At 34.7% G+C, this 11983-nt stretch overlaps 2 protein-coding genes across 3 annotated transcripts; both read left to right on the top strand.

The window, feature by feature from the left end:
* Nucleotides 1-2597: 2597 nt before the first annotated feature.
* LOC143550275 (protein SCO1 homolog 1, mitochondrial-like) lies at nucleotides 2598-7161 on the top strand. Its single transcript, XM_077040953.1, has 6 exons — nucleotides 2598-2736; nucleotides 2822-2925; nucleotides 6001-6213; nucleotides 6443-6532; nucleotides 6644-6776; nucleotides 6874-7161. The coding sequence occupies exons 2-6, from the start codon at nucleotides 2883-2885 to the stop codon at nucleotides 6989-6991; spliced, it is 597 nt and encodes a 198-aa protein (XP_076897068.1). The 5' UTR covers nucleotides 2598-2736; nucleotides 2822-2882; the 3' UTR covers nucleotides 6992-7161.
* Nucleotides 7162-8386: 1225 nt separating this feature from the next.
* Nucleotides 8387-11735, top strand: LOC143550277 (chlorophyll synthase, chloroplastic-like). Of its 2 annotated transcripts, none has more exons than XM_077040954.1 (15): nucleotides 8387-8535; nucleotides 8635-8679; nucleotides 8940-9031; nucleotides 9345-9432; nucleotides 9577-9662; nucleotides 9762-9848; nucleotides 9942-10007; nucleotides 10078-10161; nucleotides 10267-10328; nucleotides 10454-10529; nucleotides 10618-10680; nucleotides 10762-10843; nucleotides 10972-11048; nucleotides 11120-11167; nucleotides 11419-11735. In XM_077040954.1, the coding sequence occupies exons 1-15, from the start codon at nucleotides 8433-8435 to the stop codon at nucleotides 11479-11481; spliced, it is 1122 nt and encodes a 373-aa protein (XP_076897069.1). In that variant the 5' UTR covers nucleotides 8387-8432; the 3' UTR covers nucleotides 11482-11735. The 2 variants fall into 2 exon arrangements, with proteins under 2 accessions (XP_076897069.1, XP_076897070.1); XM_077040955.1 differs by having other exon boundaries at nucleotides 8943-9031.
* Nucleotides 11736-11983: the final 248 nt, after the last annotated feature.

An 11983-nucleotide genomic window follows, 5' to 3' on the forward strand; every position in this document is an offset into this window, starting at 1 on the left:
AGCTCGCTTCTTGAAAGTGAAGACAAGCTCAACAGTGGTCTACTTGCCTAACCTTCCGCAACCGTGCCGGAACAAACCATGCTTAGCAACTCCGCTAGTACAGCCCTTATGCTACCCCTCAAACGCCTAACACCCGCAGAAATTCAAGCCCGACGAGCTGAGGGTCTATGTTACAACTGCGATGAGAGATATCAGCCGGGTCATCGCTGTCAACTCCCTAAATTCCTTTTGTTACAGTCCGTTGATGCTCCACCATGGTCCGGTCTTTAGGACAATTGATACGGGTCAACAAACCTGAACCATGTTTCCATTTATTTAGGGATGAATAAGTTATTAGTCTTGCATGTCAGTTTGTTTTATTTGCATGTTTCCATGTTCCACTGTCAGTTATTGTTCCTATACGTTTTCCTTATTTCTAGGTTAGTTTGCATTTTTAAATTTTATAAATTGTACCTACATTTCAATTGGAATGAAGAGAAAAATAGCAACAAAGTTTATCTTATCTTCGTCTAGCTTTCTTAGAGTCTCATGTCTCACCCGCTTAAGGGTTATATCACCATATGCATGCCCAGATTTAAACTTTAACTCATCTTAATCTTTCCTCACATTAACTAACAAAAAAATCATAACTTTATTCAAACTTAATACGAAGAGGATTTTAATGTATATGAAGAGCCTACTCCGTAATTGGGCTTCTGAAGCCGACTCCATGAGTGGGTTGATAGAAGGGAATAAAGAGCAGGCCAAGAAGGAAAGCCCAAATAGAGGAATGGAAAATGGTAACACATAATTGGGGGGGGGGGGGTATGGATGAGCGTTTTCGGTTATAAGTTTTGAGTTTTCGTTATCTGTACGATACCGATATTTCCTGAATTTTGCACGAAATACCGGCACCAGATTTTTCTGATTTTCGGGATCGGTATCGGTACCATCCCGAACTCATCCCTAATTGGTGAAACTAGATTTTTAAAGATGTCTCTAATCAAGGATTATAAATAAAATAACCTAACTACTATAGACAGAGAAGAAAACCCAGGCAGGCATGCGCTTACAATCCAAACCAAACCATGCTTAAGACAAAACTGGTTATGAAAGACTCAAAGGATAAGTAAAGAAACCAGAGTATAACAACCAAGGGATATAAGACTGAAAAGTCATTATTATTATTATTATTATTATTATTATTATTATTATTATCTTTATTATATAATATAAAAGAGAATTTTGGCGACGTAGGATTACGATTGGTCCACTTGGTGATGAGTGATAGGGCTATGTAAGTTATAGATTTTTTTGTTTTGAATTTGATAATCAAACGATTATTCGCGTCGATTCATAGTCGCAACGATCGAGTTTTACTAACGACCGGGTGTTACCAACTTTTTTTTAGTTTGGGTAGCGTAAAAACCGACCGAATTCATGTCGACTCACCGCCACAACACTCGGGGTTTACCAACGCCATTGGTTTTACCGACTGAATAAACGTCATTTTGAATATTTAATTTTTTTATATGTAAATTTGACGAATTTATTTTCGAGTTTAATGCTTAGGTTTTATCAATATTGTTTATACTGTGGCGTGACGAATATAAACATAAACAATCTATCGAAAAAACTAGTTTTGTATAAACAAGAATAATTATTACTATATAATAAAATAGAAGTTTGGTGCCGCTTGAGTTCCTATTGGACCAAGTGGCACGATATCAATGGACCACATCATCTTTTTTTTTTTTTTTTAATTTAGGTTTCAATTTCGTATGGTAACTGAAATCAATCAAATTTGCGTCGACTCACCACCGCAACTCTCGGGACAACGCTCGGGTTTTACCAACGTCAAGGTTTTACCTATTTACCGCTGCAATGCCACGGACCGATAATACTCTGGTTTTACCAATGTCCGGGTTTTACCGTTCGTCTTAAATAAATACACTATATGAGTGCCGCTACTTTTTTTGGGTTTGATTTTTAATATGTTAGTTTGGACGAATTTATTTTTACGTTTAGTTCCAGCTCCGTGACAAACGTAGTCCGTACTTTTTACCGACCGAATTCGTGTTGACTTGCCACTGCAATGACCAGGTTTTACCGACGAAATTCGCCACACAATGCGCGTGGGAATATATGTACATTTATTGTTGCGTACTTTTTAATATGTTAATTTTTATCTATACAACGTTGATACTATTTTCTGCGTTAACATACTGATTTTTTTTAGTTTAGTGTCGATATTTTAATGAACATAACGCATACCAATCGAATCTACATTAATGCACCACTACAACGCGACAATGCGCTGGATAAAAAAACTAGTTATTAATAATAATAAACATTTGAAACGTTATAAAAGTACACCTCTCCAGCAGCAACAGTACACCTTCGTAACATCACCACCACGTCATGTCCGTCGCCGTGCTATCAAAAACCTCTCATCTACGCCGCGCTTACAGTCTCTTCTCCACTTACGCAGCATCTCGTGTGACACCTCATTTCTCCAATCAAATCCCCAATTCACCCCTCCAGCGTATACTTCTTAAAACCCACCCTTGGTGTATTAATAATTTCATGAAATGATTTTAATATTTGTTATATTTTTAGGGTTTCGGATCATTCACAAACCTACCTAGGTTTCTATCCACTGGAAATAATATTCAAACTGATTCACCTTCCAAAGAAACCACTGTGTCAGATGATAAGGGGAAGCAGTCCGAACAAGGAAAGTCTGTTCGAGGCGGGGTAATTAATAATGTTTATTATATAAACAATTGTGGTTGGTTTTTGATATATGCTTGTACTGATATCATGGCTTAATGACTTGCAGCCGATTTCTTGGTTGAGCTTTCTGTTGCTGATTCTGACTGGAGCAGGGGTTATCTTCTATTATGATCAGGAAAAGAAGCGCCATATCGAAGGTAGATAACTACGGTATGTGCATAGTTTTAGGACACACCTTTATGCTGATTAGAGTTCACTTACCAACATATTAGTATATCACTGTATGTAGCTTACCTATTGTCATTGGACCCGACTTGAGTTTATTATCATGTTATCCGTTTTCTTAAATTTGTTGGCTGAAGGGTCAATTCCAGTGTGCATGTTTTGCATTTGGTCTTTCCATAGTTATTAAAAGCCATTGCTTCTTGCACCTAGGCCCATTTTTCAGGCGAGCCTAAATAGATGCGCTTCTTCTAGTTCCTAGGCGAACGCTTCGGCATTGTCTATGCCAGGAACATGAGAAGATAAAAGCAAAGCAAAAGAAACGCAATGAGTGTTATTGAAACTTAGTACTAGGAAAGGTCAAAGACATATATTTTGTTACTCAAGTTTTGGAATTACATTTAAAGGCATTATATTGATACATTATGTTATTCAAGTTTTGGAAAACATTTTTTGGTACTAATTAGATGATATTAAATGTTATATAATAGCTTTTGTTCATTTTATTTGAAGAATAGTATTATTTTTCATATACAAAATATATATTTTCAACTTTTTTATTTAAGTGCGCTTTTTTGCCCTCAGGCCTTCAATTTTTTTGCGCCTAGCCCCCAGACGAGGCCTATGCGCCTTGAGTGCGCCTAGCTCATTTGATAACTATGGGTCTTTTGTGATTTCTTTAAAATCTGATTGTTGGTTTTAGACTTTTAGGTAAGGCTCAAAGTAGATTATGTGTTTGTAGGTTATCTCAGCAAGTGCTTTATTTGATTGCATATTTGACTCAACAATAATCAACAAAGTCTTAAGAAGGCACTTCTTTATTTGTTGAGTTGCTACTGAGTTTATGTTATTAACATGCTAAAATTTTGTAAATTATGCCTGACTAAAGCAAGCAAGGGTTCTTTAGGGCCTAGAATTACTGAGATTGCTCTCTGTACATAGTTGTCAATAGCGAATAGCGGTAAATAGCGACCGCTATTTCATATTTAGCGATAAAGGAGTAGAAATTTTTCTTTAGCAAATAATTAGTGTTTATATTCACAAAATAAGCTTTTACGGTGGAACTTGTGGAAGGTGTAGTTGTTTGGTCGATAAACAAGCCTAAAAAATAGGTTTCTACAATTTTTTATGTTAAAAGATAAAAAAAACCTTGAATACCGCTATAATACACTAAATGACCGATATTTTGTATACAGCGGCCTATAGCCGCATCGCTATGTTGCGCGCTTTAGCGCCCACTATCACTGCTATTGACAACTATGTCTCTGTAGAACAATACATACATTGTTCATTGAATTACAGACGCATGCATGCTATAGAGCATGTTTCTCTGTAAAAGTAGCACTTAATATAGGTATTTTGTTTATTGTTTTTCTCAAGTGTGGAAGGCTGGAAGCGAGCCATAAGATTTCAACCTGTGTTCTCCAAGTAGCTTATGACTCAAACCCATTCTAACTTAAAATTCTAATAATACTCAAATAGATAATAGACAAATTCCATACTCTATCTTGACTAATGATCCAAACAACCAGATCATAATTTCTCTTTCTTGATCACCAACTTCTACATGTAAACCAAAACAACCGCCAACTTTTCAGTTTAGTAATTTGGCCCCTTATCAAGACTAATGGGGAGAATTATGAAAGTGATCTTGATAAGGGGCTGAATTAGTGAACTTAGAAGTTGAAAGTTGTTTTGGTTCACATATAAAAGTTGGTGTTCAAGAAAGAGAAGAGATAACGATCAGGTTGTAGAGATAATTGTTTGAATTTGAAAGAGTATAGAATTTGTTAATTCATCATCATCATCGTACTTAGTATATCCCACCAATAGCAAAGCTATGGTAGGGTCTGAGGAGGGTAAGATGTAGACAACCTTACCTCTACCCTCTAGGAATAGAGAGTCTGCTTTCGGTGAGACCCCCGGCTCGATAGTAGTTTTGCATCAAGCCTTGGACATAAGGCACATAACACTCAACCATCGGGACACCGCCGATTGGTGCATGTACCCTTGTCTTTCGGCTATCAAATAATTAGTATTATTGGGAGTTTGAATTAGGATAGGTTTGGATCATGTGTTACTATAGATTTTTATGGGGCTTATTGTGTGGTTCAATCATCAGTAATAATAATCAAAGATTCATGGTTGTGAGCTTTAATCACAAATCGGTTGTTTTTTTTAGTAGCATGATCCAGTTAAGTCTAATAAGTGTTGACAGGAATCTATAGCTCTGTTTTTGTGATTTTAACATGCTTTTGTAATTAGATTAAATATAGGTGGAATTTGTATGTGTGTATATATGTGTGTGTGTGTGAACGTTAACTATCTTAAGAACTTCTATTGGTTTCTTATCCCCTTGTGTCAAATTATTTTTTTCTGCAATGTCTGAAAGTAACTTTATTACATGGTTTTTTTTTTCGATCTTTGTACTAATATATAATCAGGCCTTGAATTTAATTGTCGTTAATAGTCCTCTAAACGTGTTTCAGTCAACAAATTCTTGTTGGCTCTTTAATCAATGCTCTTTTTACAACAATTTTAGTGTTAAATAAATAGTACTACTAAAAGTACATTTGACGGTCTGTTTTATTTGTGGTTGCTCACTATTGAAAATATAGTGTTTCTTCATATACTTGAAATCAAAACTCCCAGATTTGTGATATTGATATTTAAGACTTGCCTTAACTGTGAGAATTAATATTTTTTCAGTTTATAATTTTATTGGGCAATCAAAAAAAGTTTAAATTTTGACTTAAAAGACACATGATTTAACTAATTTTATGGGTTTTTTTGTTTAATATATGAAAAGAATAACTAATAAGATAATATCAGTAGTCACCGTAGTATTCACAATGAGTAAATATGTAAACTTAAGCTAGAAAGTCTTAGAAAAAGATGCTGCAATCCTCCTGGAAGTGCAAATTATGAACAGATAAGCACGAATCTTGTTATTAACTTATTATTAAACTTCTTTTGAAATTATTGTTGATTTGTGTCTTTAGATTGTTCAGCCATACTATTATGCAGTTGTGGTTATAACAATTAGTACGTGTATTGCTGCAGAAATAAATACTGCTTCAACTGTAGTAAAGCAAGGACCTTCTGCTGGTAAAGCAGCCATTGGTGGTCCATTCAATCTTGTTGACCATAATGGGAAATCTGTTACTGAAAAAGACTTCAAGGGAAAATGGACCTTGATATATTTTGGTTTTACTCACTGCCCAGATATCTGCCCGGATGAGCTTATAAAGCTTGCTGCTGCAATCGACAAAATAAGTATGTTCATACTATTTACTGATCAAATTTGATTTTAATATATGATTAGTGTGTCAAAAATGATTACAAACTCATATACTTGGATACAAATCTTATTTTAATATATTATGATTCTGGATGTTTTATGCTTTAAAAATGCACTTTTGGGCACCATTATATGTTTTTTTCAGATAATAATATATAATTTGTGAACACACACTTATATGTGTATGTATATGCATGTTTGCAGAGGCAAAGGCAGGTTTAGAGATAGTGCCGGTTTTTATCTCGATTGATCCTGAGAGAGACACAGTAGAGCAAGTTCATGATTATGTGAAAGGTATGAAGATTAGTTTTTAACATTAAAACAATAAAACAGCACGTGTGAACTTATTATTGCATTTCATAAGTTGCATACGTTTTTAGTTATGTTTATGTGTTTATGTTACAGAGTTCCACCTGAAGTTGATTGGACTAACGGGTGATCCAGAGGAGATAAAAAAGGCTGCTCGTGCTTATTGGGTTTACTATATGAAAACAGAGGAGGAAGGGTCGGATTACCTCGTTGATCACTCGATAATCATGTGAGTATTTTAATTTTGCTCGTTAGAGAGAAAAGCTAACTTAAACCTACCTGTTGGTGAGTAAAAAGTCTTACTAGGTTCATTGTATGTTATTTAGGTACTTGATGGATCCGAACATGGAGTTTGTGAAGTTTTTTGGGAAGAATAATGATGTTGATGCTCTTACAGAAGGAATTGTTAATGAAATCAAGCAGTACAAGAAGGCTAAAGCTTAATGCTAGTGTTATCCTTTTGATGTGTCCCTTTTGTTCTGCGTTTTTCATCTGATGAGTTTTAAGTACTTTGGTCTTTTTATTATACAAAGGATAGCATTTTTAAACGGATCTTATTGTTAGTTACTGAATGAATGAGTTATATAATGGTAAGGGGAGTTTGGAATATGTGGAAAAAACTAGATTTGTATTTAGTTGACAAAAGAGTCCTGTTTAGTTTGTTTAATTTGTTAAAGAAGTTAGAATAGGGTGGTTTCAGGATCCATGCGACACAATGAAGGATTTGGTAATCATGGCGGTGGATACAAGGTATCGTTTATTTATATTTATGTGTTTACAAATGTTTAAACTTCCAAGTCTTTCTACTTGCATCCAGTTTCTATGTTCTAACTTATTTGTTTCTTCTTGAGATGATATGAAATCTCATGAGAGATGACTTAATGCTGCCCGGTGGTAAAGCTTGGACTTGAGCGCCGGGAGGGGGCCGAACTCAAAATGTATTAAAAAAATTCATAGACAAGGGGACGACTCGAATTTTCGGCCGAAAATGGGTAATTTACACCACGTATAAAACTTTCGGGCAAAAAACGGATACATTTACACTACTGCGCCAAAAAGACAGGGAGGTTGGGTGAAAACGAGTAAATTTACACTACGTATAACATTTTCAGACGAAAAACGGATACATTTACACTACTGTGCAAAAAAAAAGGAAGTTGGGATTAAATTTCCGGGCGAAAACAAGTAAATTTAAACTACGTATAAAATTTTGGACGAAAAACGGACACATTTACGCAAAAAAACAGGGGGGGGGGGCTAATGAAACTTCGCCATTGATGCTGCCTCTTATGTCGGACGTTTAATAATAAACAAACGAACAATAATTAACAACGTTGTTGGTGGGTTTCACAAGGTTGTGATGTAGATTAACCCTACTTTTATCTCAGGAGATATAGGTGATGATCATGTTGAGATTCTCGACAACACTGCCCTACCCAACCCACTGCCGGCGCTATTGCCATCCATCACCTCTAGTCATCATATCATAGATTGAAATACAATGGATTAACCTAAAAAAGTTTATTCCAAGATGCGTCTGTTTTGGCATTAGTGAAATTAACGTTTTCAAAAAATAACCTGGTAGTCAACCTAACTTATCCATGGATTTGCTGCTCAAGTACCATACACGATTATTGGGTACCCGCAAGTAAACAACCCCACCCCCTTTCCTTTGTAACTAAGCACAAAACAAAAGGCTACAACTTCACATGATCTCCACCATCTTTATTTAAATTAAATACACATGTCATTTAACTTATTTAATTAAAAAAACATATAATTAAAGTGTTTAGAAAAGTGGACCAATGAAGAAATTAAATTAAAAACAAAAAACAACAAAAGAAACCAGAGTTATCATCCGTCTATCTGTTTGCCATAAGCTTGAATGGCTACTATCTCCATGGCTTCTGCATTGCTCAACACTCTATATTCCAATTCCACCTCAATCCGACGTCGTATTTCACCACCAGTTTCTTTCTCAACTTCTTGTAAGCTTTCATATTATCTTTCTGCTTCTTTATTTAATAACTCTTTCAGATTCATTTACTTACTTACTTCTTTTTTTAATTGATTCAATTAATAATCAGGTAGAAGACTAACAATCAGAGCAACTGAGACAGATTCAAATGAAGGTTACTTTCTTAGTTACGGCTTTCATTTCACTACATACATACATACATACATGCTCTTGTTCATCTATTACGTCAAATTTGTTGTCAGTTTATATCTAATTAGGGCTTATTATTCTAATTTAGACTTTATCTTGATCTTGAATGAATCAAAACAAGTCTAAGTGTTTCTCAGGCGAGAATTTGACAGTAATTGCTGTCAATTTACATATAATTTAGACTTTATGACTTTTCTGATTTTGAATTGAGTTTTGTTTGTATAGCAGTTAAATCTAAGGCACCGGAGAACGCACCTGCTGCTAGTGGATCCGGTTTTAATCAACTTCTTGGCATCAAAGGAGCTAAACAAGAAACTGTTAAGTTTTTTCCATTTCAAATTTAGGAATTAGACAGACCTAAAACAAGACCATGCATTCCAAATAAATATAACTTTTCAATTTTTCAAAGTATGTGTATGGCAGCAATTGGATTCGCTAGATGCACTTAGAACACTTGACCTCACAATCTCACATCATATATACATCAACTTATTGTATACAAGGTTGTGAATCTATAGGTTTTTTTATATAAACATCTAACTTTCACTTATGAATTAACTAGGATTTTCACGGTTTAGCTGAGGTACTTGTTTTGGGATCTTAATGTTACTTCTTTTGGTTTTTGTACAGGATATTTGGAAGATCCGTCTTCAACTTACAAAACCAGTAACTTGGCCTCCATTAATTTGGGGAGTAGTCTGTGGAGCTGCTGCTTCTGGTACACTTGAAAATTTGAAATATTTTGATTTGCACATTTTTTAGATGAAAAAAAAAACTTAAAGTTAAGATACATTACTATAAAACGCACATCTTCATAAAGTCTTATGAGTTAGTCTATGACACAACTTGGTTTGCATTGCAGGTAACTTTCAGTGGACTCCTGAAGATGTTGCTAAATCAATTGTTTGCATGTTAATGTCGGGTCCATTTCTAACAGGTTACACACAGGTAAATCTGTCTTATATGTTAGAATATTGTCTCCAAGTTTTGAAAAACTTTTTGACTATCAAATCACTTAACTTAGTGTTTTTAATATTTGTTCTATAGACAATCAACGATTGGTACGATAGAGAGATTGATGCTATTAATGAACCATATCGTCCTATTCCTTCGGGGGCAATATCTGAAAACGAGGTTAGTTTTGTTACTTGTGTAATTCTCTATTGTCAGTTTGAGAGATCTTGTCATTGTTTTAAGGGACAAGTTGCATATTGTTTTAAACTTCAGGTTATTACTCAAATTTGGGTGCTTCTTTTAGGAGGCCTTGGATTGGCTGGTATATTGGATGTGTGGGTATGTATTCTCATCAGACCTTTTTTTAAAAAAAAATTGTCATCAATTCCTGAGGACTATATTGTTTCAGGCAGGGCATGACTTCCCTACAATATTTTATCTTGCTTTGGGTGGATCGTTGTTATCTTATATTTACTCGGCTCCACCTTTAAAGGTGAATTTCTTTTTCATTTCTGATTTCAATATGTGTATTGGGAACAGAACAGTCATCGTTTTAAAATATAAATATCTGACTGTAATAATGTTGGTGTGATTACAGCTTAAACAGAATGGATGGATTGGCAACTTTGCACTAGGAGCTAGCTACATTAGTTTACCATGGTATGCTTTCATAATATTCCTTACCACTTTTGATAAAGTCATGAATGACTTTTGTGAGTCAAACCTTAAACTTCTTGACATTTTTTAGTTTATGCGCCTTTTAAGTTTATAAGTTCGTATCACAGGTGGGCTGGTCAAGCATTGTTTGGAACCCTTACACCTGACATAATAGTTCTCACACTATTATACAGCATAGCTGGGGTATGTACAATTTGGATATGCGTTAGCATCATTAAAGGGTATTTTAGACAATTAACCTGTTGGCTGTTTCTTCCCTTTTAAATTAAAGCTTGGTATCGCCATAGTAAATGACTTCAAAAGTGTGGAAGGAGACAGAAAGATGGGGCTTCAGGTACATTTGTTGTATGTATATGTTTGACTTTGACCTAATAACATTGAGTTTGATCTTCATATGCTCTGCAATTTTGACCAGTCTCTTCCAGTGGCTTTTGGTGAAGAAACAGCTAAATGGATATGTGTTGGAGCCATAGACATAACTCAACTCTCTGTTGCAGGTTTTGACCATGACTGTTGACTTTCAGTTTCAAACCTAAAACCTTTCTTTCTGAAAACTGATATAAAATAGCACAAATGTTTTATAATCAAATTGTGAGATTGATGTTATACACTTTTTTGGTTGCAGGTTACCTTTTAGGATCTGGTAAACCATATTATGCTGCAGCACTCCTCGGTTTAATTGCTCCACAAGTCTTTTTTCAGGTAAAAACAATTATTTTCAAAGTGATATGATATTATTATTTATTTATTTTTGTAATTGTTTATGGCTGCAGTTCAAGTACTTCCTTAAAGATCCAGTTAAATATGATGTCAAGTATCAGGTACGTCTTCAATAAATCGTTATCATCCTATCAAAAAAGAAGACGTGTTCTTTGACTTTTTAGTTCAAACGATTTGCTTACTGATTTTATAATACTTATAAGCTTGTCACAAATCTACGTACATTTTTGCATTTTATGAATTCTTAACGTAATTCTCAATGTTCTTTTAAACTGCTTGAAGGTCATGTGATGATTTAGATAATAATTTGCATGAAATTTTAGATCTAAGTTGACTAATGCTATTATTTCAGGCTAGTGCCCAGCCGTTTCTGATTCTTGGTCTTCTAGTGACTGCTTTAGCTACTAGTCATTGATAATGCTTTGAAAGTTGTAACAAAATGACTGGAGAAGGTGGTGGGTCCCGCCTACAAAAGGCGGAAAGTCCACACAAGGTTGGCAGTTTTGTTCCGCTCTTCTTGTTATTGTTGTTGAAATTTATGTGTTTTTATGTGCCCGAGTCATTTGGGCGCTTGGTGCGAGATCAGATGATAATTGTTGTAAATATAGGATTTTTCGATAATAAACTTATGTATGTTACTTATTTTGATATGAAATTGTTAAAAGACTATTCCTGTTTATTTGATAATTTTAAAGGTGTGACAAATCGAAAATGTTGATGTTGGTTTGGTTTGTACTTTGTAGTAGAATTCAGTGTCTTCTTATTTCTTTAATTGGTGTCTATAGTTATCATCAAAGCATATATCAAACTAAACCAGTAATCAAATTGGTCAGAAATCTAAACCACCAGTTATTGGAAATTCAATACAAAGGTTTGTGTCACCAAGTATGAATGTTTAAATAGCATGTGGCTTGAAG

The sequence above is a fragment of the Bidens hawaiensis genome, unplaced genomic scaffold (genome assembly GCF_021521415.1).
Source record: "Bidens hawaiensis isolate Kalapana, Puna unplaced genomic scaffold, B.hawaiensis_p1.1 tig00015979_1, whole genome shotgun sequence".
Lineage (NCBI taxonomy): Eukaryota > Viridiplantae > Streptophyta > Magnoliopsida > Asterales > Asteraceae > Bidens > Bidens hawaiensis.